This window comes from Apis cerana, linkage group LG2 (assembly GCF_029169275.1).
Source record: "Apis cerana isolate GH-2021 linkage group LG2, AcerK_1.0, whole genome shotgun sequence".
In the NCBI taxonomy this organism is placed as follows: domain Eukaryota; kingdom Metazoa; phylum Arthropoda; class Insecta; order Hymenoptera; family Apidae; genus Apis; species Apis cerana.
This window is the reverse complement of record NC_083853.1, coordinates 6,600,905-6,628,622: the sequence shown is the minus strand read 5'-3', so window position 1 is coordinate 6,628,622 and position 27,718 is coordinate 6,600,905. Positions and strand designations below refer to the sequence as shown.

At 36.2% G+C, this 27,718-nt stretch overlaps 1 protein-coding gene and 1 long non-coding RNA gene across 3 annotated transcripts in view; one reads left to right on the top strand and one right to left on the bottom strand.

Moving 5' to 3' along the window:
- LOC107996815 (uncharacterized) overlaps positions 1 to 18,239 on the bottom strand; it is a 32,365-nt gene extending 14,126 nt beyond the window's left edge. Inside the window, exons 1-4 of one of the 2 annotated variants that reach the window (XM_062071966.1) lie at positions 17,492 to 18,239; positions 12,015 to 16,891; positions 4,999 to 5,155; positions 3,818 to 3,934 (exon numbers count right to left, since the gene is read on the bottom strand). In XM_062071966.1, coding sequence (XP_061927950.1) covers positions 3,818 to 3,934; positions 4,999 to 5,155; positions 12,015 to 13,892 — 2,152 coding nt within the window. In that variant the 5' untranslated portion in view covers positions 13,893 to 16,891; positions 17,492 to 18,239. The remainder of the gene's footprint in view (positions 1 to 3,817; positions 3,935 to 4,998; positions 5,156 to 12,014; positions 16,892 to 17,491) is intronic. The other variant, XM_062071967.1, reaches the window with a different exon arrangement.
- Positions 18,240 to 20,967: 2,728 nt separating this feature from the next.
- On the top strand, positions 20,968 to 23,248 carry LOC114577411 (uncharacterized). Its single transcript, XR_003697482.2, has 2 exons — positions 20,968 to 22,937; positions 23,058 to 23,248. It is a non-coding gene; the product is annotated as an uncharacterized LOC114577411 (long non-coding RNA).
- Positions 23,249 to 27,718: the final 4,470 nt, after the last annotated feature.

The following is a 27,718-nucleotide window of genomic DNA, read 5'->3' as shown; positions in this document are numbered from 1 at the left end:
CCAGGTGACGACAATGGACTCAGGGGAGGAGTATTTTTCCTGGAAGTCTCAAAATCATTCGCAACACTGTTCCCCCTCTTTCTCTTCCTTCCTTTCTCCTTCCTGTTTTCCCTTTCATTTTCGTTTCATTTCATTTTCACTTGGGCGAAATCTGGTTGATTCTTCACGATTAATTAATGATATTATATTTTTTTTAATTTTTCATTCGATTTTCAATTGAAATTTGAAATTGATTGTCAAACGTTTATTTTTCTTCCTTTTGGAATTAATTTTAATTACTTCGTAATTCTATTTTGAATTTTGATGATGGACGATTTTTATAATTTCTCAAACGAACGAAGGAGGGGAACGATTGAAGATAATCTTATTGGCAAAGACAGATCTGGCAAATGTTTATACACAGTACAGGAAATCGTACCATTGAATTTTCCAGAGTACTCTTTGATGATTAAACATTGTTACGTGAAAGTAAACGTTCATAGAAACGTGGTGACGCGATTGAGCGTATTTATTACTGTTTCTCTTGTTGATAATGCGTTAGAGACATTTGTTTATTGTGGGTATAACTTTTGCCAAAATATTCGAATAAAGGAAATATAATTTCAGTCAAAATTTTCCATATAACAATCGATACAATCCATTTTTTTTCTCTATGTTTATACGCAACAAAAAATTTGATCAAACTCATCGTCTCACCTTTCAATTTATCCACATAAATTCTCCAAATATTTCAATTTCCTAATTTTATAATCTTGTTAATTTTCGAACACTTGTCGATCGCACAAAGTTTCTCAAATTTTTTTTTTAATTTTAATTTCCCAATATCGAATTCCTTAATTTCCCCAAATTTTCGAACGTTTCCAAACCTCTCGCACGAAAATCAATCATTATTCCACCCACCACTTGTATTCAAATTTGTATTCGAATCGCGAGATCGATGTAACACAAACCCGCCACAAACGAAATAGATCCAATAGACAAAGTACCAAGTTTCCAAGCAAACAGATCCCAAAAATATCGTGAAACTTCAAACATGACGACACTGAAGCGGCACGTGTTCGCGAATGGGGCGAAAGATCGTCAAAGGTGGATAAGTCCCGTCGATGGACCATTCCGGTTCACGTTTGACGTCCGGTGTCCCCAGCACGGTACTCGTACACCCAGCGCGCACCGCAAATAAACCTGGTATATGCGGAAATATGCACTGCCACCAACCACCCCGTGGCTAATTATAACCGGCGAAATTGTGTCTCATACCAGGCTGCCCGATGCTGTTGCTGTGCCCCGTTGCGTACACATGGACACATTGCTAATATTCCAGCTGGCTCTCCACCAAAATTAAGAGAGTTTGAAGAAGTTTGATGGATAAATAAATAGGAAATAATTGGAAAGATGCTGGTGTGCCTTGTTACACACACATGGACACATTGCTAATATTCCAGCTGGTTCTCCATCAAGATTGAGAGAGTTTGAACCAGTTTGATGGATAAACAAATAGGAAATAATTGAAAAAATAGTGTTGCTGTGCCTTGTTGCATACACATGGACACATTGCTAATATTTCAGCTGGTTTTTCATCATCAAGATTGATGAGAGAATTTGAAGAAGTTTGATAGATAAATAAATAGGAAATAATTGGAAAGATAGAGAGAATTTGAGAGGACGTGTTTGCATTGGAATTTTTAAAATATCTTTATATTTGTTTGAATGTTTCTTTTTAAATTAATAAATTTTATTTTATTTGAGTTATTTAAAGTTTAGGATCTTTTAATTGTTTAGTTGCTTTTTTCGAGAAATAATGTAAAAATTTAGAAATTTTATTAACGGGATTTAAAGTAAAGAAAAAAAGGATAAAATATATCTCGTGGTTGCGCAAACATTGTCTCTTTTTTTGGTGTTCGCACAAATACCAGGTGCAATTTGTGACTGAAACTGTCACCACAATGTGAAATGCTTGATAAACAGGTCTATGCAAACGAGAATGAAACACCCACACGGTTAAATTTGCTAATGTGGAGGAGGATAAAAGGCAAGAGCACAGATTATATCCGTGAAATGTGTTATTTGGAATAAAATATTGTTACATTTTTACAAAAAAAAAAAAAATAAATAAATAACGAACAAAGCTAAAACATTTAAAAAAATAAAAAAAGGAATAGCGAAGAAAATGAGCCTTATAAATTAAAAATTTAAATTAATGTGTTCTATTTGTTTAGCATTTAATAAAAATATGATAATGGAAATTCTACTCCAAAATTACAATTATCAATTATTTAGAAGAGGTTTGCAAAATCATGCAATCTAATATAACGATGCTTCTTTATATTTCTCATCTGTCCTAATATTAATACTTAAAATAATACTTGCAAGTTTATTATAGATTAATTATTATAGAAGTATAAAAATAATTTTAAACATCATTTATATCTATATAAATTACAAAGTCAAAGCTTGACGTTCCATATTTATTTAAACAAAGGAAAATTATATATGTTTTCTATTATTCACAAATAACAAGCATACTTTACTTTAATAAGAAAACTTTCATGAATCTATTTCTCATTTACAACTTTTATTGCATTAATCACAATGTAGATTAACTTCTATCCCATCTCTTCCATTGTTTCAAAAAAAAAATTTACTTTTTCCTTTCGTTTCCTGTAATGGAAAGCAAAGAAACTGTATTTATTTTATAATTCACGAATGAGATATTTCCAACGTCCAAAGAATTTATATACTATTTGCATAATTATTAGCGGAGGGGAATTTAAAGCGAGGGTTGCAGGTGAACAGCCGGTATTTGTCCCAAGGATAATATTTGTCTTTGCCACGGGCTAGCTAGATCATAAATACATATATATACATATATATTTATATATACATACATACATATATATATATATATATATATACATAGTGTGTCGTAAATGCACATAAAATGATAGAAGCACTACCTAGCGAACTCCTCGCAAAACAGAATCACACCTGAAAATAGCTGAACTAGTTATTCTTCAAACAAATAAACGCCCCATAAATCTCTGATCGTTAACCGTGCCGCTTTCCGCACATTAAACTGCGCACTTAATTTACCGAGTTTAATTATTGATTTTATCTACAAGCTAATTCCTATGAGAGAGAGAAAGAGAGAGAGAGAGAGAGAGAGAGAGAGAAATCGTATTTCGAGAAATAAATATAAAGGAAGCAGTTAAAAAATTAATCTCTCTTTAAAAGTTCGATCTCTCGGATATGTATTTAATCTATTACGGGATCACGGAAAATAATTAAATTTAAGTTAAATGAATTTCAATTTGAATATCATTTCGAACAATGGAATATATCCGAATGGATGGTAAAGATTGATCACGGTGGAAGAAAAATATTATTTAAATTTGATTAAAGAAAATCTGTTTCTTATTACAATGATACGTTTATGATTTCGAAACGCGAATATCTTTACAAAGTGATACTTTGTATCATTTTTCTTCTTTCTGAAATATTGAAGATAATTGTCCTCTGTCTGAGACAGAAGTTTCGCTATTTTGAATTTTTACATACATTGTTGAAATATTAGAAAACGTTCATTTTCTCTTTCAATCAAGAGATTAAGAATTTTTAGAAATTTTCAAAAATATATAAATCGATATCAAAATATAAAAATATTATTATAATATTCAGATTATTCAAATAAAGAATCCTCTTTAATTTAGCAATTTTCCTTTAATGCAGTTTGCAATGGAATTAAAGTCAACGATTTATAGATTAAAATCGATGTTCGTTAAATTCGAAGTAAAGAGGCTTCGGTGACTTTACCACTTACCCTTTTCCTTATCGTCTTTTCCCTTATTGTCGAAAAAGCCTGTGGTAAGAGCTTTCCTCTTGAGCAAAGGTGCTCTTCTCTTGGGCTTCGTGACAACGGTATTGCTACCGAATGATTCTGAAAGGAAACAATGAGGAATGAAACGACGATAAAAAAATATATTGTTCTCTATTACAGGTTAATAAAATAATCACTTAAAATAAGCGATCTTTGTCGTTTTGAGAAATCGATAGGGATTTAATAAACCATTGTTTGATGTAACCATAAGCTCGATCAGAGAAATTCTTATAAGCTCCTTCCCTGTTGTGGTCTCGTTTATTTACTTCCTCTTGGATACGGAAGTGGAACAAAGAAACGAATACGAGGAAATGGAGAGCTCGATGAAACGCGATCTCTTCTTGATTGTTGAGCAACGTCAATGACCACATCGGTGTGTACCGCAAAAAAATTACTTCACCATATTGCGAAACGTGCAAGGTAGTAGTTCTTGGATGACGTGTATATATGACATTTACAATTAGAATAAGTTTTTTTTTATATGTCTTTTTATGAATTATGGAAACGTGATATATCATCATTTCTGGATTGTTATTGGATTTATAAAATCTGCGATGCGAGATCTTTTTCTAAGATTTTAAGGGAATTAATTTTTCACTCTATGATAAAAGGTTAAACTTAAGTCACCAGAAAATTAGAAATAGCATTAACTAAATACTAAGTAATTGCGATGCAGTCAAGGTAATTTTAGAATATTCATGACTGTGTATGAGAAATCTATACTTAAGATTCTTTAAGAGTATCTAATAATTTTAGAAAATATTCTTGATTCACTGAGAAAGAAAATACTTCGATATTAAAGTTACACTTTATGTTCGTAAATATGTCAATCATGTGAAAGACAGTCAAGATTTTGCTCTCTGTATCGAGTTGAGATTTTCTCGAGGAAAAACGAAAAGAAGATGTTCAAACTTCTTTCCTCTTATCGCGACAAATGTTCTAATTTTATTTTTACAATTTTCATAATTCAAAGTTCCAAATTTTTGAATCTCTAATCTTTTCGAACCTTTCATTTTTTCAATCCTCATATTTTCAAATTCTTTATTTTCAAATTCTCAAATTTGTATCATTCACGTTTCATATCTTGCAACATTAAAATTGGAAAATTACTCCGAAAAACTTACCGCTGGGTGGCCTAATGTGAACACCCAAATTAAGGGCCTGAAGTTTTGCAACAGCCACCTTGCACAACACTTTTCTTTCGATTTCTGACAACGACCTTAACGGTGTATCCTGCAGGGTGACCCGTCGTCCAGTGGTTCCCGCCCAGGTACACTTTCCCTGCAATTAAATTTACAGGCTGTGAAATATTTTTCCACGAGATCGCGAGAACATCGTCACGCTCGATAAAATTTAATCGTGGAATAAACTGGTTACGATCATCTGCATAACAGCTGCTTAAATTTTGCATAATCATCACGCCAACGTATAAAGCGCACGTGAAAATTAATAATACGAAGTTTAAAGTTTCATTAGCTTTTAACGCTTCCAATGCTTAATTATATTTCTCATTTTATTTAATAGAATTTCGATAAATATAACAAATTAATCAAGTATTCTCAAAAAATATATTGGGAAAATATAATATTCTCATAAAATATAAGGTTTGAGTCTGTTCTTAGTTTTTGTAGAATTAATTTTTTTTCAATGGAGAAAGTTTATCTAAAAGAAAATATATTTATTGTTTGATTGTTTAAAGTACTATATTTATCATATTGAGTTGATAAAAGAGTTGATTTAAAGAAATAGTGATTATTGTTAAAAAATTCTCCTTTTGTCTTAGAGTTATTGATTAACTCGTTTTATTGTCAATGACTATTCTCGTATTAAACATTATTCACCATCGATTGAATAACATTGTTCAAACACAGAGACGAGGAGGAGAATCATACGTGTGAATAAATACGAAAAAAGAAAGGATAAGTTTTTTGAAACAGCGATACGAATTATTTCATTCCAATTTTTATGAACACGGTATTATGCATAAGATAGTTCTCAACTCGACAATGAGCCACTAGATGAAATTAAATAAAAACTTGAACGTGGAAAAGAAAGAATGATAGAATTATGCAACGAGAAAGATAAAAAAGTGATGTTCTCGTGTGTCATAAGAGATTTAAGAAAAGAAAAGAAAAAAATAAATATGGAATTTATATTTTTTATCAAATACACACTTTTAAAAATTATATAAATAAAAATATTAAAATAAATTCGAAGATCAATGAATAAATTTATTGAAATATAATTTTGTAGGAAAATTCTGTTTATTTTTTATTTATCATGCTAGAGGATTGAGGAATAATATTGTCGAGATGAAATATTATCGTGGAATTTTTTTATTTGTTATATTTTAGGGAATAATATTTTTGGAATAAAATTTTATTCAAACTAAATTTATTATTAATTATATTCTTCCATGTATTATCTAAAATTCTGATTACTTTTATTTAATGAAAATGAAAGTATGAATGGAACAATGATAATTTTAATTAAAGTTGCAATATATGTACGTATGATATTTCCAAAAAATTTTCATATTTTTTTTATCTAATGAAATTTATACAATATATACAATGAAATAAAAAATTTATTAAACTTGATTCAGGTAAAATTTTTACAAATATATATATATATATATATAGTCTTCTTTCAACGTTATTTTGTGCGATGTAAAGAACCGTATTATGATTGTAATTAATATGTTTTTTAATCAAACAATATGACATCAAAAGAAACGAAATTTTTGATGGATTTCACGTTGAAGAAGAAACAAATAGGAACGGTGTTTTTGATTATTTTTAGTTACTTCATTACCAGACGAATAAGAAAGTATAAAGAAAACATTGTTGTGAACGATTATGCGTGTGCAATAGAATTTCATTGAATATGCAAGGAAAAAAAAACAGTATTTTAACAGAAATATTGCGCAAATTTTTTGTGTAAAATTGCAATCCTTATTGCAAATTATCTGATGAAAAATTAAATTTTTTATCTCTTTACAATTTTTAATAAATACTTTGGAATCTACAAATATTTAAAGTTTATGGAAATTATATACATTGAAAATATTCTTAACATAAAATTCTGTATTTTGAATAAAAATATTGAAAATAATGGTCGAGAAAAATACGAAGTCATTCAGCAGAGATTTTCCATAAATTCACAATGCACAATTTCTTTCTCGTCGATTTTTTTCCATCAAAAAATCAAATTCTCTTCTACAATAATTCAATATTGACAAATAAATTTTTATAATTTTCCCAAATCGCATTCCAACATCATTTATTTTATTATTAAACTCATTATCCATTAAATAAAAAAAGGTTAATTCACAAAATTTCTTTGATTAAAATTAGCATTAGACTTAATTGTGCAAAAAGATTCAAATAGGAAATTATTGCAACACGTGATATTAATTAAATTAATTAATTTAAACAGTGATGGTAAAAAAAAAAAATTGCATTCCTCCAACGAACGATTTCAATTCTGTTTTCACGAAGGATACTTCCGGAAACGGGACAAATTCGTTACCTCTGATGTAATGAATTGGCTGTTCGTCAATTCCAAGTTCGAATATTATCGATCGGCTTTCCTGCCCGAGAACAACGATGTCCAATAATTTACGACCACACGGCTCTTCGGTTTAACGATTTCAGGAAGGACGGTCAGGAGTCGTGTAATTTATCGTCATGCGCTTCCTGGATTCTGATGTTTGGGGAGCTTTATGCCTTTTACCATCGACAATTGTGAAAATATCGATAGAAGTTTCAAATCCATTCGAGAGTTCCCTTTTCAAATGAATTCGCACAAGGAGACGATAGTTTTGTTCAATTGTCTTTTTAACTCGAGTTATATTAATAAGCTACGTTTGAGATTCTTGAAATAGAGAGATGATAAAATTAAGGCAAAGCTTGTTCTTTAAAAATACTCTTTCTTTGATCGAGTGGCAAAGTCAGTTGTTTTGTTTTGCCTCTCAGCTTTTGAATTTTTTAAATTGTATTGACAATCAATGCCAAACCAATTGTAATTTATAAATTATATTTTGCCAATCATAAATATATATATCTAATTTCATAATTTCATCTGAATTTGACATGGGATAAAAATTAAGAGCTAAAATTTTCAAGTATCCTTTATACAATAAGTGACAAAATATCAATAATGATAATAATCGACATTAACGGGCAGAATCGTTGCATTATATGACACGAAACAATAATACAAGATTAAAATTCAAGATTCAAGATAAAGATACACGATGACGTCGTAATGTAATAAAAGAACAGTCGACAAGTGGGTCGCGAAATTTGTTTACAGAGAAGGTTGAAATTGCGACATGTGGATGGACGGATGTTAAAGGAGACAAAGGTGAGACACGAGACATATTCGTAAAGGATCATTGCCAAAATTTCGTTCCATTAGACGATCTATCAAGAGGCATCCTATCGTTACTTTGTTGTCATCAATCGTGGAACAATGAGATATCATTTATCCTATGTTTATAAAGAAATGTAACAGAATAAAGGCCAATGAAACACCGTGAATACGAAATATTTCACATCAGAGATGATTATAGATCAACGATCTATAATTGTAAATATTTAATTGATCAATATTGAATATGAAATAACAGAATGTTAGTATCAAGTTGATTTTTTAATAATAAATTTATAATAAATTTCGAGAAAATTAGACAAAATAACGCAAAGAAATTTTAATTATATTCAATTAGTTAATAAATCATGGAATTTCTATTGTAGGTTTCATATCTCTTTTAATTTAACAAATTAAACGTTTTTATGATTATTTATATTGAATATTTGATGAGCATAAAGTAAGAAAATGAAAGATGAAAGCGTAAGAGTAAAAGTTTTATAAGGAAAAGTTGATCCTTGAAATGAAGTTCCTTCAGATTCACATCAAAGTGAAAGTCCTTGAACGAAAAAATCAAATTATCATTCTCTTCTTTATGAAATAAAGATTAAAGATTAAGCTAAAAATATTTTTACCTTCTGCTCCATTGAGGATAAGGTAAGAAAAAGAAAGAAAGAAAAAAATGGTTGAATCGGAATTATATAATATTTTGACAAACACCGTTATCGATACTTTTGTTTCGAACTTCGAGAAATTCTTTGAACATTGTTCAATGTATTTTAAGAAATGGAAACGTGGGATGCAAGTGGAGAAATTTGATTCAATCTTCTGTTAGTCGTGTCAAAGAGGAATTTCTTTGAACGAATAAAACGATTTTGTGTGAATGACTTTGGAAAAAAAAATTATGATTATAAAAAAACAAAAATTGTTGAAAAGAAATATAAAAACTCAAAAGAAATTTTCTAATTAAATTCATCCTTCTAATCTAAGTTATACGACACTGCATCGAATTCACTATTGGAAAGAGAAAAATAAAAGTAAAATTTATAAAAAGATCTTCTTTCTAAAGCAACGACGACGTCAAAATATTGATAAATTCTAGCCTCACTGGATATAATTCAAAACTACAAAGAAACGTATCGATGCAAGAGGGACGATTTTATAAAAAGACCTTCTAAACGTTCTGTCAATGTACACGGTTGATAAATTCTCGCTCGAAACCCCGTCGTTTTTCACCGTTTCAACTTTAATGAATCGTGAAATACGTTTATTTCTAATAGAAAAGGGACGTCGTTTTCACTTCTCTTCTATATACGATATTATTTTTGAGCTTTTCATCTTCTTGCAACGAAACACGTGATGGAATTGAGAAAGGCAAAAAGAAAAGAAAAAAGGGAAAATAATAAGAGAAAGAAATAAATTTGGAAATTGTTGAAAATTATACAGCAAACGTAACGATTTGAATATCTTTTAACCCATCTTGTGAATAACAATTGGAAGCGAAAGAAGAAGAAGAAGAAATTTTAACAAAAGATTTATAATAAAAATATTGGCATTCGATTGTATGTATTCGATCATCTTGAATAATTAAAATATTCCTTAAAAATTATTCTAAAACTTTTTTAAGCAGAGAAAAAGTAAAATATTCTTAAAAAATAAATAAAATAATAAATAAAAACTATCCTTAAGATATTTCTTACCTAAAGTATATATTCGATGCATATCATCTTTCATTTTTCTCAATCGTATTCATAAAAATTTGATTCTGCATAAATTCCTCGCTCTAACAACAAAACACCATCATTTAACAATCGTTAAAACTGCATACAACTGAACTTATTTCGTTATATATATATATGCACATCCACTCTAACAACATCCACTTAACAATTTAAGCCATCCAACCAATTGGAACGCACTTTTCACGCGAACACAGAGAAGACAGAGAACATTTAGAGAAGTATCATTCCAGAAAACGACATTTCGTATGCACCAGCACCTAATAGAAACAGCGATAGCAGAGGCGGCACACAAACGGCTCCCGTGTGGTTTTAACATACACACGTACCGGTGTAGTGGCAGGGGTTAAGTATAGTTCATACACACCACCGTTGGCTGACTATTTCTGGCGGCGCCGGCGAAATTCCGAGGCCCTAAATTGGTTATCGCGCTTACCGCTTAACGAGATCGCCTGCCGCAAGGTCGACCTTCTTCTTCTTGTTCTTACGCCTCCTCTTTTTCCTCTTTCACATCCTCCGAATACTCGGTCACACCGCGGGGATATTAAACGGTGGCCGGGTTCGGACGGTAAAAGAAAAATAGACGAGCCGTCGAAGCTAAGATGGTCGAGGAGAGGCGTGGAACGTTGGGGAGTTTCGAAGATGAAGAAATGGGGGGAGGAGGGAAAGGAGGTTGAAGGAAAGTTGACGGAGGAAGTTGGTCATGGAGGGATCGCTGGACATTTCTTTTTTTCCTTTCTTTTAATATCGAAAATAAGAAATAACGAGGAAGGTGAATTGTTACGATAATTGGGAAGAAAATAAGAGAAATTATACTAAGAGCGGAGGAAATTCTTTCGTACAAGAGATAGAAAAAAGAAATCGCGTGTAAAAATTAGGAAATAATTATAATAATTAGAAATAAAGAAATGAAAGGAAGAAAAATTGGTGGAAAAAGAAATAATACGAAAAAGAAAGATGATTTATCGTGATAATTGTACTCTGCATAAAATTACATAATTAGAAACAAAAAAATAAAAGAAGAAAATAAAAGAAGTAGAAAAAATAGACGTTAAAGAGATTAAAATGTGTGGATGTAATATAATACTTTTATATAAAAAAATGGAAAAAATGAAATTAATTATTCCAAAAAAAAGTTAAAAAGAAAAAGAAGTTGAAAAGAGGATGGCACAAGGTGTAAAATTAAAAATTAACGAAGATAAAAGAAGAATGAAAAGAATAGAGGAGATCACGAACTTAATTACCTTATCTTGTATACTAAAAAAATGAAAAACGAAGAGAAAAAAGAATTCGCACGTTGGAATAAAATTACGTAGAAACCGAAAGACTGAAGATTCATCCTCTCGAATTCTTTGTTCCCGAAAGAAGATCGATAGATGGGCGAGAAGATTTAAACATTATCCGAATGAACTTGCCTAGAGATCGTGTTCGACCGGGTGGCAAGTAAAATTAATTTACAAGTGCTATTAAGAAAGCTAGGCAGCCGAGTATTGTTATTAATAGTAGCGCTCTATTTTCGTGGAAGATGTTAATAGCGACATCGTTAATTCGTTTTCTTTCTTATAACGAGGTGGACACTCTCCGCTATGCGGCGACAGGTGGTTTAAGCAAATTATTCGTAGACATATTTTGGCAAGACAAAACTCTATGTATAGCGTGCAAGGCTCGTTTGCGCTTGGTTTACAACGCTCGAATAAAGCGCATCGAAACGTCTAACAAAAGGTTGTTTGTTCTGGAAAGAAATTCCGTTTCGTATTACCAAATAATTAGACATCTTCTATCCGTTCTGGTTCATCCGTTTCTTAATTTCTCAACCGTGTTCTCCGAGTTTGAAAGAAATTCGTTAGACCGGATCAACAGGTCAATTTACACGAAAATGACGTTTTCATCTTGGCTTTCGGAAGGAGAAATATCGTCTTGTACATGTGTAATATCATTTTTCTCGGTCGTTACGCGGAAAATAGAAAATCGAAGGAAAGTTCCTCGCGAAATAATGACACCAAGCAAATAAAAAAAGAAAAACTCACCTGCGGCGTCCACACGGAGGGTTGATTGGACGCCCTCGAGGTGCTCTTGCTTCTGGACCTCCATATCTTCTTTGCCACCAGCCGGCTACCGTGATGCACCACGCTGCTCGATGATTTGCTCTTCTGCATCGCTGTGCCACCTGCGGAATTGGTGGACGATGACGTGAGTGCCGGCGAACCGGGTGCCGAATGCGGTTTATCCTTGTGCGCGTTGGAACCGTGCAGGAGATGGGAAAGGAAGGACTGGTGATGATGGTGTTTAGGGGTTAACGGCTCTTCAGAGCCGAGGCCGGCGTCGATGCTGCTCCTCGAGCTCGCGTTCCTACTCGGCGGAGACGTGGCCGTGTCACCGTCCGATAGATTCTCCGACGGATTCTCGACAGAGGACATCTCCCTGTAATTAACGGCCCAGTTGTCTTCGGTCTGGCAACCCTTGTTGTTCCCGTCATCGTCGCCGAGCTTCGTCGTCTCCCCTTTGGCCTTGATGTTCCTCAAGTTTCTGTCGTAGTTCACCCGTTTGAATCTGTCCACCTTGTCGGCGTCCATCGACTTTTTCCTCGCCATTCGAAGATACCTCTTGATGGTGTCGCTGACAGACGGCGAAACGTCATCGTTGTCCACGCTGCTCCGCCTACGACCAGTCGACTTGTGCACGGGCGCAACCTCCTTCGATTCCTCCCTCTCCCTCTCGAGGAGGACGGCGTCGAGAACTTCGCGGGGAACGGGGTCCGTTTGCACCCCGTCCTCGACCGGGCCGTGATCGGTGCTCGGCTCTTGGACGGCTATCAACGGCGGGGAGATAGGATCCCTTTTCGAAAGCCAGTCTTCCGCCGAATCCTTGGACGCAACTCTGGGCCGTTGGTGTGTCCACCAGCGCGAGGACGGCGACGTGTACGCGCCGGTAACGCGTGGCCCCCTGAACCCTCTGGTACACCTCAGATCGAAGTACAGTTTCTCCAACAGCTTTCGATCGGTGAGAATGGCCGAGATCACGTGCTCCCGAGTCCCGGACTTGCTGTAGTGGCGGCTGATCGTCTCCATCAACGATTTGTGCACGTAGTCACCTTGATACGATTGCATCGATCTCGGTATCTTCTCCCTAGCGTCCTTGTCGGTGGCGGCGCGTTGGACGGACAGCTCCTCGAGTTTCGCCTGAGCGATCATTAAATCCAAATGTTGCTGCAACCTGGTTATCAGGTTCTGATAATCGAACGGCTCCTTCCCCTCCCCCTCGCCCACCACCCCCGATCGCGCCATCGATCTCATCGCGCCCCCGACCTCGCTCTGCATGTTCAGGTACTTCTGCAGCATATCGGCCAACGCTTTCACCTCCGAGTCCTCCTGCAGGAATTTCCTCCGCTCCACGGGGCTGGACGGCGTGCTGCCCCCCTCGGTCGCGAGCAACCACTCCCTCTTAGCTTTGGCAAGGTCGAACTTGCCCGCGGTGGTGGTCTGAAGGACGAAGCCTCGAGGCGGATTCCTCGCGTCGTCCGCCTCGTCGGCCGAGCTGGCCTTCGTACGACAACTGCCGCCCTTCACCTGCCTTCGCCGCCTCTGGGAACGAAAGCCCAACGTCCCCGGATACGAAGCTTTCCTCCACAATAGAAACCTCGGCTCCTTCTGGCACACCTCTTGAAAGTATTGCTCGATCTTCGGAATATCCTCGGGCCTGTTGTGCGCCCCATCCGGGATCAGTCGTCTCCCGGCGTCGGCCATGTACCTCCACGTCTTCCTCGTGAGCAGCCATCGCTCTTTCGACGGTTTGCTCGACCGTTTCGTCCTTCGTTCCTTCGAGGTCGGCGGCGTACCCCGCAACGAGCCACCCGTCTCCACGCTGTCCCTCCTCGAACGCCTCCTACCCCCAGGACGCTCCGCCATGGCCGCGTCCTTTTCCTTCCTCGCCACGCGAACCACTTTCGCCGTATTATCCTTACTCTTTGAACGCGATCAACCACAACCACCGACTTGTCGATCGTCGTTCGCTCCGAACGGTCCACTCTATACCATTATAGAGACCGGGCCACACTCGCGACATTCACTCGCGAGGGGGACGACCGCTCTCGCTCCTCCCCCTCCCCTCCCCGATCAGGGAGGACACATTAAAACACGGGAGAAAGGGGGAAAAGATAGTCGCGAAAACGAGTCTTCCCTGCTGGTCGAGAATGGGATGGACGGGACTGCTCGCTGTACACTCTCGCGTGCACACTCTCTGAGGTAACCGAGGTGGAACTGAGTCGGGTGAACGGTGAAAAATTGAGGCGAAGTTTCTCTCCTCTGATCGATGAGTGACGCAGTTTCTTCGGGGAGGAGGAGGAGGAGGAGGATATATCGTGTCGTGAGACGAAACGAGCGGAAATTTGGGCGAATTTAGGCTGGCCAACCTGCCCGTTTACACTTGAGGGAGCAACATCGAGGAGGATACGTGTACGGAATGCTCGTTGAGGAAAATACGAAAATGTTCTCTCTCTCTTTCTCCTTCTCCTTCTCTCGGAGGAAAGTACAGATAGAAGCGCGTTCTTCTCTATAAGGTAGAAAAAAATAGGAAAGAAAAAAGGGAAAAACGCCAGAACGGCCACTTGTTCATCGAGCGGAGGAAATTTACAGGTCGTTCCCGACCGGTAAGAACACGTAATTCTTCGGGAACGGAGGCTGATCTCGGATCTCTCGGTTCTCCCGATATCGTACGATTATTTTTATTCCGCGGTACGAAACTTTTACGCTCTTTTTACGCCGACTAGCAGCAGGGCCGTCGAAAACTTCAACAACAAAACGGGCTCCAGATTAATTTAGACTTCGCGGATTCAGCTAACCACTGTCTCTCTCTCTCTCTCTCTCTTTCTCTCTCCCTTCCTGCACCTCCTCCTTCGCATCCGACTATCGTCACGGATGCCGCGGAACGACACGCTGTCCCTCGCCTCCAAATCGATCCTCCCGTCCACCATCCACCTTTCACAAATCCCTCATAGACTCCTCATCGTCACAATTTTATGATGAACGATTCCTAACGATTCTCGCGCACAAAGTTTCCAAAGTTTCCGAAACTTTCAACTTTCGACTCTTCTGCGGGATATGTATCTCCGTGTTGGAGAGGATGGGTGTCGAGTTCCTCCCGCACGATCCACTCCTTCAATTATATTCTCCGGAGCGAGTCGAAGAACGATCGAGGAAGCGAGAATTCGAGGGTGGAACGCGACACGATGACGATGGAACAGACGTCGAGGAGAATCACGTTACGTGCGGCCGCGAGCCGGCAAGGTGGAAGCTGCCTAAGGTACGCGACTACTGCTTCTCAAGGCGTCGCGACGCTCGTGGACGCTCCGTGTCTAAAAGCGTCTTTGCCCCTTCTCTCCTCGTGCCTCACTTACGCGAGAAGAGAGAAGCGAGTGAAGCGAGAGACGGAAAATGGGAGACGACCGAGTGCGTGGAGCGGAAGAAGAAGGAGCGAGAAGCTGGCCCGAGAAGTGGAGGAGGGCGGAGAGGGAGAGGAGGAGGAGGAGAAGGAGGAGAAGGAGGAGGAGGAGGAAGAAGAAGAAGAAGAAGAGGAAAAATGTACGTAGATGACGATAACGACGAGTAAGGTGAGGGAGGAAGGATGAACGTCGTGGACAGAGACACAGTGAAGACGGGACGAAGTGGTAGAAACAGCGGTCTGGGGTACCTGGGCTCGCAGACGAACCGGAGGTGGTGTCCACGACGTTGTCACCGTTTGCCAAATACCGACGCCGCTACGTGCGCGTATCTCATAGTACGATAGTCTCCGTCTCGAGCATTTGTTTATAACGGATGGATACGAGGTGGAAACGTAAGAGTTTTCGTAAGAATTTTCGCCCCAGTTTTCGAACCAATGAATCGAGTCCTCGTTGCGTGGAAAATAGCTATTTTCTTTTTTTTGTTTTTTTTAAAGAGAGTCGAAGAAGAGTGGAAGTTGAAAGATAGTGATCGAACGAGGGAAGAATCTAGCCCCCGTTTCGTGGAAAATATTTTTTGGGGGCGGGTTGAAGAAGTGGAAATTGATAGATGAAGGACTGGAGGATGGCTTATGCGAATGGATTTGAATTGGATTGAATCGGATCCACTTAATGATTGATGTGACGAGGATGAGGATGTTAATTGCGTTGGGATTAATGATAAAGATATTACAGAAATAGTAAGGATCGTACGAGATTCTGTTGAGAATATCGGTTCTGTTTGCCAAACGCTATAAGAAATTCCTGGCGAACATGCAATTTCTAAATTCGTCGGTTCAAGCAACTCTGCCGCGAATTTTTCCCTCGTTACAATTTACAATTGTAACGCGTAACCCCGTATTTCGACGGGGAGATCCCTCTTTCGAAGAATTGAAAAATACTTTTAAACAGCGTTTGTTCAAAATCGGGAAAATTCAGAATCGAAGATCGGAGAATATTCGAAAAGATCTATGCGAAAAATACGGAAGAAGAATGGAAGAAGAATCCACGTGTGATCCACGTGACATCCATATGTCCAACGTTCGAAAATCCATCAACGAAGCGTTCTGAAAGAGGAAGAGGGACAGGAGGATTTTCGAAAGCGAGAATGTAGGGCATTTCTTTATACGACTGACGTAGCGCGATAAAAATCGCCATGAAGGCATTGCCTAATATTTCTAGGGATGTATTCCGCGTCCGGGACTATTTCTAGAGACTCATTCTCTAATGCAAGTCGGGCCACACCTCGAGCCGCCTATATGGAGATCGTAAATCAAAGCTGGCCTAGCTGAGCCCGAGTCTCTTTATTTTTTCGAGCGGAAAATCGCCGGTTGATTTATCGACGAATGCGAATTTCTAGGATGCAAGCTAAGAAAAATATTAATAAAGCTTTGCGCCGTCGTCCCGTTATTTCGTTTCGTTCCAATCGATCTATTCCTCCGAGAAAAAAAAAATAAAATGATAAATGGCAGAGTTATACTTAGAAGAAGAACTTAATCTAATCTAATCTGACCGATATCAAGAATAGAGATATTGATACGATTGAAAGATTTAGAAAAAATGGTATATACGAATACACGTCTCCTCTTACGTAAGATTGATAGTTATTATAGAATTTTGAAAGATGTATATTTGTCACTGTATATATCACTTTTCCTTCGAGACGCTTGATTGTTTCACAGGATAAATTATTAAGCATTAACAAGATTTCCATCTTTTTTTTCTTTTTTTTTTTTATAAGATTTATGTGAGAAAAAGATTTAAGAAAAAACTACTTCTATGTTATTCGATTCTAAAATCATAATATAGTAATAAATTAGAACGTCGATACAAATTTTTTTTTATAGCTAAAAAGATAGAATAACCAGTTTACAACTTCTCTACATATTTCTCATATATTTTCCCTTCTTTCTTTATTTTATATTCAGTCAAAAGAAAAAAAAAAGAAAAAAAAGAAAAGAAATAATCATAATTACAGGCTTCAAATGAAGAATGAAAGAATGCTACGTCTTTCCCATTCGATGAACTTACCATCATCCTGATAAATTTTATTAACACTAGAGAAAAAAAGGAAAAGAAAATCATCGCTTCTGAACTTAAAATCATCCCGACACTAGGCTACTTTCCATTCATCTATATCAAGTTTTCATTTTTATAAATAGATAATAATCTCGCGCAATATTTTTCACGGAGAAAAATACATAATCCTTATCCCCGGCTATCAATCTTGCCACCCACCCACTTGTTCCACATTATTATTTCAAACCCCTCTCGAGAAACACTACAACACTATCACACTCTTAAGCTGAGAACAGTTCAAGGCACTCATCCCGCTTGATCGAAGGAGAAGAACGTGCATACGTGCGCATACGGCATTGCTTAAAACGGTTTGGATTATCGAAAATTACGCATCATCGAGAAGTTCGCGGCGAAACTTGATAAAAGATCGGCCAAGAAGCGGATTTGAGCGAGGGACAGCGCGTATTGCGCTATCTTTAGCGTTTACGTTCGCGTCTCTCCTCGGGACGCCCAAGTGTCTGCCAGCCAGCCTTATCTGTACTCGTCTGCTCCCCATCAAACTCTCTTATCGTAAGGGAAAACCGACTTTCACGCGCTTAAACGTCCACGTCCTTCGAATCTAGGAGCGAGGAAGAATTCAATATCGTTTATCATCGAAACGTTTGTTATTATTATATCACTTTGCTTTATCGCTTGTAGTTTCGAAGACATCTTTATCTTTCGAAGGATTAAATCGTAAATATATGAATAAAATTCACAATTCGATTTCTGATCAACAATTTCTTTATTAATATATATATAGAGAGTTTGGCCATCTTGAAAGAATAAATCATAAGTATTATAAATTTCATGCGAGGTGTGGAAATAAGAAAAAAATGCGAGATTTATTCAGAATTAGTTTTCGAAATTTCTGCCTTGCAATCCTGATAAATCTTGATTTATCATCAATTATCTGTCATCAATTGCCCAATTGCCTATTCCTCCTGTATTAACGTTTGTTATTCGATCTTTGAAAGACGCATCACTAAGTACTATAAAATCACAAGTCTTCATAAATATCGCGTGTATAAATCGAATCTTATATCCGAGTTGTGGAAGTGAGGAAGAATGTAAGATCAGAAATTTGAATGAAATTATATGTTTGATTTAAACGAATATAGAAAGAAAATTATTAACGATCCAGAAGAATCCTTTGTGGAAACTTTATCTCAAAATATATCCCTAAAAAAGGGTTGATCAGCCACTTGCGAACTCTTTTGATGCATAATTATATTTGGAAATTAAGTAAAGGTCATTTGGTATTGATTGACAATCGATACTTAAATTTTTTTTTATTCAATCAAGCTGTCGTATTAATTCAATTGATCATTTTCTAAGAGTAATTCAAAAAATTCCTTAGATATAAGTAAAAAAAAAAAGATAAGGAAGATTATAAAGATGTAAAATTGAATTATTCCATGTGACGTCTTTTAAAGATAGTGAAAGCTACAATTACGATAGGCAGAACGTTCATTATCGATCAGAAAAGGAAAAAAAACGGAAGGGGCTTGACGTATGTGATAAAGCCACCATTAAACCTGTAATTGTACGGGATAATCCATGAGAGTACAGAAAACAACGCGAGTTTTTTATCGTTTAAAAAGCGTTATTAACGCTTGAAGAAAACGAGATGATCGTAAATGAAATGTTTTATCGTTAATTTCATATATATTTCCATTAATATCATGTTTCAATATCTTTATGCAAATTTATTTTTTTACGAATACATTAACATGAATTATAAATAAATCTACTATCTATAAACGTTTCTAATATTCCCAATTAAATTTTCTAATTTTATCCTCGTCGAATATGATTGATACTCTCAATTAATTCAATCGAGCATTTTTTTCTTTCATCATTTGTAATATAATTATTTTTCCACGTTTAAATCAACTGAAATAAAATTAAATCCAAAGTAGCTCATAGCGTAAAACACGATCTAACAATTGTAATATAAATCTTCAATAATCTTCGACGATCAAACTCGGCCACTTCGACTTCGATTCAAGTCCAATAAGCGAGACGTACGACGAGACGAGCACTCGTGAATGAAAGTGGCACTCTTTGCGAGGCGTCCCTCCGTCATCGATCGATGACGATCCACCGGAATGAGTTGGCCGATTTGCCGATGTCGAATCGGGCCGTCACGAGAGAGCAGTGTCATCGACTGATTGTCGCTATTTCGAGCGAACACTCGGCCAAGCCTATTTAAAATCATTTGCATTGCCACGTGAGAGCCGGCATAACAAACACCAGAATGTCGCGCGATCCCGTGATTACGTGAATTAATTCTGCTCTGTCCGCAATGAACGTATATTCAAAGGATTCTCTCGAGGAGGGTGGACGTCGATAAATCCGTCGAGCATCGAGTTTTTTTTGAATTGTAAAGCAAACGAGTTATTTATCCTCAGCCCGGTCTCTTATTGAGAAAGATGAAAAGTTAAGGATTCGAGAAAGCATTGGATTAAATGGATGGGGAAAGATTGATTTGCATTAATAGAAAATTGAGCGTTTTAAAGCAAAGTCAAATTGATTGGTTACAGATTCTCGGTTTTTTATTTTTGTAATTACAAAAAATGAATAGTTCTTTTTATGAAATTATAATACATCAATAATGTTAATTTTAAATTGTATATTTAAGTGCATATTATAGGTTTTAATGTTAATTTGATTTAAAGTAAATTTGGGATAAGACTAGAAAGATTATTAAGAAAATTAAAATTATCCTTCTCTCTGAAAATAGCCTATAATTTGTAAAAGATCATTAGGCAAAAGAGTTACACAGAATATAGTTTAATAATAAATAGAATCTCAAATCGAAGCATAAATTGAATTATATATAATTCAAGTTCAGGAAACGTCGTTTACCATCGAAAGAAAAAAAAATATTTAAAAGAAAAGAAACGTAAATCTTTATTCTCGGAGAAAAGACTGAATATAACGAGGCCTAATGTTGTTTCTCGCTCAGAAGATGAAATAGTTTACGTGACAAGTGTTGGAAAAGAATTCAAGGCTCGTGAGAGTTTTCCTACATTGAGGTTGAGGTTATTGCAAACCATTCTAATCGATTACGTTTGTGGAATCTAAGATCGTGAAGGGGTGTGTTCCTAACGTCAATCCACTGAAAAAGTGTACATACGCAAATCCGAACGTGATAATATTTATAGTATCAAGCGTAAAAAGTAAGCGGCAAGAATAAATATACACCTCTCGGGCAAGGTTTGAATATCGAGTGCCTTGGGTATTCGGAGGATTCGAATACCTTTGGAACCTTGAAACTTATCCAGCGGCTAGGTGTTGCACGACGATCAAATTTTACGCGAGGATTTAACGACGGATCGAAGGATTTCGCTGATAGAAGGGTACAATAGTTGAAATCGTGAAAATTATGATGCATTAATTGATCCATGAAAAATTAATGAAAAACTACCAATAAATTTTGTTTCTTTGTAAAAAAAAAATATCACAATTTAAAAATTACAATAATTATGATTCAAAAGGAATTGGAACTAGAGTACGTAGTTGATTATAAATTAAAATTTAATTCAATTTGAGAAAGAGAAAATATAAACCGACTAATAAAATAAAAAATACAAGATTATTGTACACCCACATAGAGATACAAGAAAAGAAATATAAAAATATTAAAATATGGAGTATGAAATATTGTGCTTCAGAAGTGATTAAGCAACAATGATTTAACAGTCATTTGAACGGGTTAAATCGATGCAAAGTTACATTGAAAATAATGATACGTTTGTTAAGAAAAAAAAGAAAAAAATGGCGGTTAAAATCGATGGGATACAGGCATGATTTCCGGTGCTGGAGCAAGCGGAGGGAAGAAACACGAAGGTGCGAGAGAGAAAGAATTACGGAAGGACACGGGTAGCGTAACAGCGCCAGAATAATCGTCCCAGTGGCGTCTTTTAATCCGAACCGCCATACGAATCTATTTTTCGCCGGACAATCGCGCCAGAAATACCGGATCGGCCCCCTTCGTGTTAATTCTGTTCTGGTGCTCACATGATCGCCACCACTTGGTCTGCGCTTCGGTATACATCGCGCGGATCCCGGCATTCTACGGCATCTTTCACAAGTAGCAACACTTTAGAACCTTAGAAGCTAAGAAAAAATTTTTACCACATCTTTTCGAGTTTTAAAAATAGTTGGATAGAAAATTTTCGTGCACGGCCTTGTTACCGTTCTCAGAACTCTTCGAAAAATAATGTAACATTTACGAATGAAAGTTATTAAACGATATCCTCGGATATAAATAAAAGTAATCGACGTAAGAATTTTTTCCAACGAGTCAAATTATTGGATGGAAGGTTAAATAGATGGAAAAAATGAGAAATGGTTATGCCGATAAATTAATATTTCGCGAATCGATTCGATTTCGATTAAGGTGAAATTTCGTTGAAGGGTAAAGAGAGATCAGTCTTCGATGGGTGGATTCCCTGGTCGAAAATGACAGCAAGTCTGCGAACAAGTCTAGGGGATCTAGACGGGCGAGAACCACGTCGAAAATAACCGGGATTCGAAAATAAAATAATTAAATTAATGCTTTTGCATCCGAGTGGGTATATCGTATATCGAATCGTCTGGATGAGAGCATGCTCTAAAAATAAACGACTGTTAGATTAATGGCAATACAATTAAATGGGACTCGTGAAAAGCACCGCAGGAAATTCAATCGTACGATCCGAGACTCGCCGGTATCGTGACACCCGCGACAACACCGATAATTATCGCCAAGAACCGCGATCAAACGTCAATTAAATCGATTACTACGGATCTTCTTTCCGTAACATCTCAATCTCGCCGATCTTTTACGTAACGAGATTAATCTCATCCTTCGAAATTCATTCGATCAACTCTGTAATCTTCTATCCTATTCCTTTCGTACGAACGATTTTCTAGATTTATTTATTTATTTTCTTCTTCGTATCTAATTTATTTCCACTTGAAAAAGAAAAATGATATAAATCAAGGATTTATATTGGAAAATTAAAAGATCACGAAGCACGTTGTTTGCGGCTTTCCCGAAATTCTCGAAATGTGCAGAGAACGCGCAACGAGAACGATCGACGATCGGCGAGGCTCGGTCAGTCCTCGCCGGTTGTATTATAAAATGTGCGAATTATTTTTAGCAGGACGCAAAAATATCGCAAGGTCGCCGCACGCGCCGGTACTTTTGCCCGTTCGTCGCGTGCGCCTTCTTCGAGAGCTTGATGTCCGAAAAGCACGAAGCTTTCGGTCGTGGAACCAGAGGAGTCGCCACCGTGCAGACGTTATTGGCTATTTTCACGAAAGCTCGTCAGGTGGCAGCCATGCTTGCGAGAGCTAAGGGGAATAACTAGCTTTTCCGATATCGGTACTCGGTTTAATCGATAGATTTGACATTTATTGATCAATGGTTAGTAAAATAGTCGATATGGTAATGTTAAGTAAAGTTAAGTAAAGAGGAAGGTTAGGAAGGAAATGAGCGAGTAGAAAACGACGTTACCAAATCTCGATAATTTTTTATGAATTGTAGAGAAAGAAGATAGTTTGTGGAGATGAAGAGCAGCGTACATTTGGTAATAGTTGAAATAATGAAAAATTGTGGAAAACGGATGTTATCGAATGTGGATATATAGATTGTGGAAGATTGATCGTGAATTGTGAACAAATGCACCGTGATGATTTTTGTATTGCAATAATGTGAAATAAATACGTTTCGAATTATTTCGATGGGAACGTTCTCTTATTCATCGAAATGAATTTTTTAAGACTGGTTTTCTTAAAGATTTATCGACGTGTGTATAATTCTGCTACAATACTCGAATCTTTATATCTCAACCTCGATCTAGTATCAATAAACAAAATGACTTTTAACATATTAGAAAAACACGATTGTTTTATATTCTTTTTCGAAATTTAAGAAATCTCTTAAGTACAAAGGAACACTATTAATTCGAGAATTGTTAAATTGTAAAATTACGTTATTGATGAAAAAAAATATCAATCCAAAAAAATACTTGATAAAATTTAATAAATATTTTAAACTTAAAGAACTCGACGGCATGAAACGATTTATCGATATATTGAAAAATATCAATTTCTTCCAGAGCACTGTAAGCAACGTTTTATGTCATTAGCTTTGGTATTATGTCATGCAGTAACGTCAGCACTATGTCATACACGAATTTAGAGTGCGTAAGCGTACGCTCAGACTGCAGTGACACTTCTATTCAAAACAACCTGGCGATAAATCTTAAATCTTAAGCTTCATTGTCAAAATACATATATACTCCGTTCCACCACCGAAATTCCACATCCAATAAACTCGCAAAAAAACTACGCTCCGTCTGGCCAACGACGTCTCATTTCACTTTATTCAACGTCTATTCGTTCATTTTTACTTTCCTAAATTTATAAATAATATATATATAAAATTATATCAATTATATCAATTATATTAATTAATTTCTTCATATTTCTTTAAAGAAGACATAGAACACACTAAAGTATAATATCTATTTTATTGAAAAAAAAATTGACTGTCTAGTTAACAATTAATATCATGATATTATCGAGAGCGTGAAATAGTTGAATTAAAATATACAAACGTTCTTATAAAATTTCTAAAATTTCAAGATGGGCTAGAACTTTTTAACATGTTTAAAATATTCACGGAATAAAATGTGTATGGATTAATAAAATTCTTCTTCGAATCGAAAAGTTTCCCAATGATGAGAACCACGGCAAAGGTGGAACGGGTCGTTTCTCCTAGACTTGGCTCCTGGGAGCACGGAATTTCTGTGAAAATTTCTTCCGAGAACGACGAGTAAAAGCGGCAGACCGACCGTCTGAAAATAGCCGGAACACCGTCTATTTCGAACATCGAAACGAGAGATTTACCGGGTCGGTATGATTAATACCACGGCGCACAGTGAGAGGCTAATTAAGCCTCAAGGTTCTGTCCCATTAAACGCATGGTGTCTCGTGCGAGTTTAATAATCATCGTTGCCCGCTCGTGTGATGATACGCGTTGGTCTAGCCGAGGAAGCCGTGCAAGAAACGTTTCACGACACGTGTGCGTGGTATAACCGATGTTCATCCTGTTTCAAGACCTTCTTCTAATACGAGGAATAGATCTTCTAAAGCGTAGAAGAGGCCAACCGGGCTTTAGGCCTTTGGCCTTTCGTCGAATAAAACGTTTCACTTGCACATACGTGTGCGCATTCAGAGATGGGATCAAGTTCAATATTTGTATTCGACGATAGTTTGAGCCAATATTCGATGCCTCGTTCAATCAATTTTTTCAAATAGATTTTGAATAGGATAATTGATTTCGAATTGACCATCGATTGAAATATTTATTTATATCGACTTTTTCTTTTCTTTTTACAAAACTTCGAATACAAACCTTGATAATAAAAACAAGGTATTTTGAGGCTTGGAAAAGAAATAAACGTTAAATAAAATCGATAAAATATCATTTTAGCTTTTGGAAAAATTGATAAAGTTACTTGGAAATTTTGCCCATCTCGGTATAATGTCTTAAAAAATAAAAATAAAATGATTTGAACAGAACGTTTCGATCGAAGAAGAGTCGAATCAACTTATGAGGTGGTTGATCCCATCGCTATATGAGAGACGTGCACGCGAAACCAATAATCCACGGCTACCTGCTGTCGCGTTTACTCGCTACCAGGAGCGTATACCAGAACGTATACAGCCTATTTCGAAGTGGATTGAGCTTATTTATGGATTATGCGGTCCAGCCAGCCGGCCGGATTGTAAACTTAACCGGAACAGGGAACCTTTGCCAAATACTACGTGTGTGTATACACCGATATATCGATCTCTTGTTCAGATCCTTGTCGAGAAGACATTGTCATCGGAACATTAACAGAAATTTATGTGTAACTAATTACGTTCGACATGAACAGCATTGGAAGTAATTTGTACGAATGTTCGGATTAGAATTAATAGTTTGTGAAATATATAATGAAAGTTAAGAAGATTGAGTGGAATTGAAATCTTTGATTCTTTAAAATTCTTGGAGATATTAGATTTTTGAGGATAGAAGAATAAAAATAGCAGATTATTTGAAAATTTTAGATCACCAGCTTATACCAGTGAACGGTTTATAATAAATTATTTATCGAAAAAATTTACGAGGTCCTGTTCTCCTCTAGTTTTCGTACATAAAACAAAAAGAATAAAAAGAAAATACATTCGACTTGAATTTTGTTAAACTTTCCATCATTTTATCCGTTACATAAATTGCAGAGCAAGAGACATAACTGCCGAGACATAATTTTAAGAGGTTTTGCTTAGCCTCCTGTATCGCATAAGCTTATACAACGCACGATATACGTTCGAATTTCGAAGGATTGGAAAGAAGAACTCAAAGGCAAAACGTCCCTCTCCTCCACACGCATAAAACGTGTTCCATTCTTGCGAAACCGTAGATCGTTACGTTCACGATCATTTGGCAGAAATCTTTGCAGAAATTTTATCCGCGCAAATTTCGATAACTCCACGTTAGCCTCGTATATATACGTATATATTCCACTGAATTATCCACCGAAAATTTCGCGACACATACGTATTTAATTACCACGCGCCGCACCAACCGTTTTATATAGCACGTGTACGTTGCCCGCGCGTAAAGGGGATGATGGATCACGAATGCTGTGTGACCGTGTACACCAAGGGAATGATGGATAACGAAAGAAAAATATTTAGATCGTTCGAAAATAGCCGTGGCCAGTTTTATTAAGCATCATCAATTCTTACGTGTACCGTGAGATCGAATCTAAAGCTGTTAGAAGGCCCTGATAAATCTGCTTTTCGTCTGCGTGCACGAGTCTTTCTATGGTTCAGTTTTGTGCCTTTTGCTTTCTTCTTTTACGGAGGAGATTACGAGGAGATTGTAAAAATTTGATTCTACATCCGAGATGATTCCGAACGACGGGGGAAATAAATAATACGTTTACGTAACTTTTATCCTGAAATGATTTTTATTGGAGATATTGGCGTGGAAAGGGGAAACGAGAATAATTTTAACTCTGACTTTCTGAAGAATAAAAAAGGAATGGAAGAAATCTGGAAGGAGGGAATAATTTAGGAAATAATAATGATTGTTTAGATATAATTCGATTTGATTTTTTATCACGAATTTCTTGTTAATCCGTTTATTCGTATTAAATAAATAATTCGGGGTTTAAATTTGAATCAAATAACGCGAGCTTTTTTATCTCCACTTTATTTTAAATCGTGCAATAAACAATTATTCGTCGAAATCGTCTGCTATGTATCAAACAATAGAGAAGATCTGGGAATCGAAGGAAATTCATGGAAATCGGTTATTCGCGGTGTCCTTTCGACCATTATTATTTCAAAATCGTGACGTAGGATTTGTCAACCACGAAATTTTCCTCGACGTATAGTACGCCCTATTTGCTTGTAAACGTAAACGCTCGCGTAACGATTCACGATAGTTGGCATGAATCCATGAAAACGATCCCTCTGGGTCTATGCACGAAATCGATGTACTATCTATTAGACTAAAATAAGAGTCTTTACGCATCGTTTCTTGGGAACAGAAACCGATGAGATTAGCCAAGGGGGTGAAAACGAGCGCCTCTAGAATCAGATTTCGATCGATTCCTAATCATCGTGCATTTTTTAATTTAATTTTGTATCACTGATTTATAATATTTAGTGAAAAGGATTTAAATCAATTTTAAAACGAGATGTATAAAGTAAATTATTTCGATTGTTCTTATTATTATAAGTGACTTAAAATTCTTCTTTTTTTTTTTCGTAAATGATTTCGAAAAAGCTAAACAATTTTTAAGTCACTTTTAACAATCTTATACTTGTTTTTTTTTTATCTGTCGGTTAATAGTTGCTTTCAACATAAACGTGTTCGTTATCACGTCGTTCCATTGCAAAAGGTAATTATTTCTGACCTCGTTTAGATTATTTCATCTATTTCAGGTATAATAAAGAAAATAGAAGAACGAAACTTACTACTTTAACAAAAAAAAAGAATCTATTAATAACAAGAATAATCGAAAACCATCTAATATATTACATCGATCAACCATCATCAATCATCTTTTGCACTTCGGTTAAAAAAACTTTGCTCAAATTCCGTTTATTTCTTTATACACGCGTGCATTCTTAACAGAACGGATC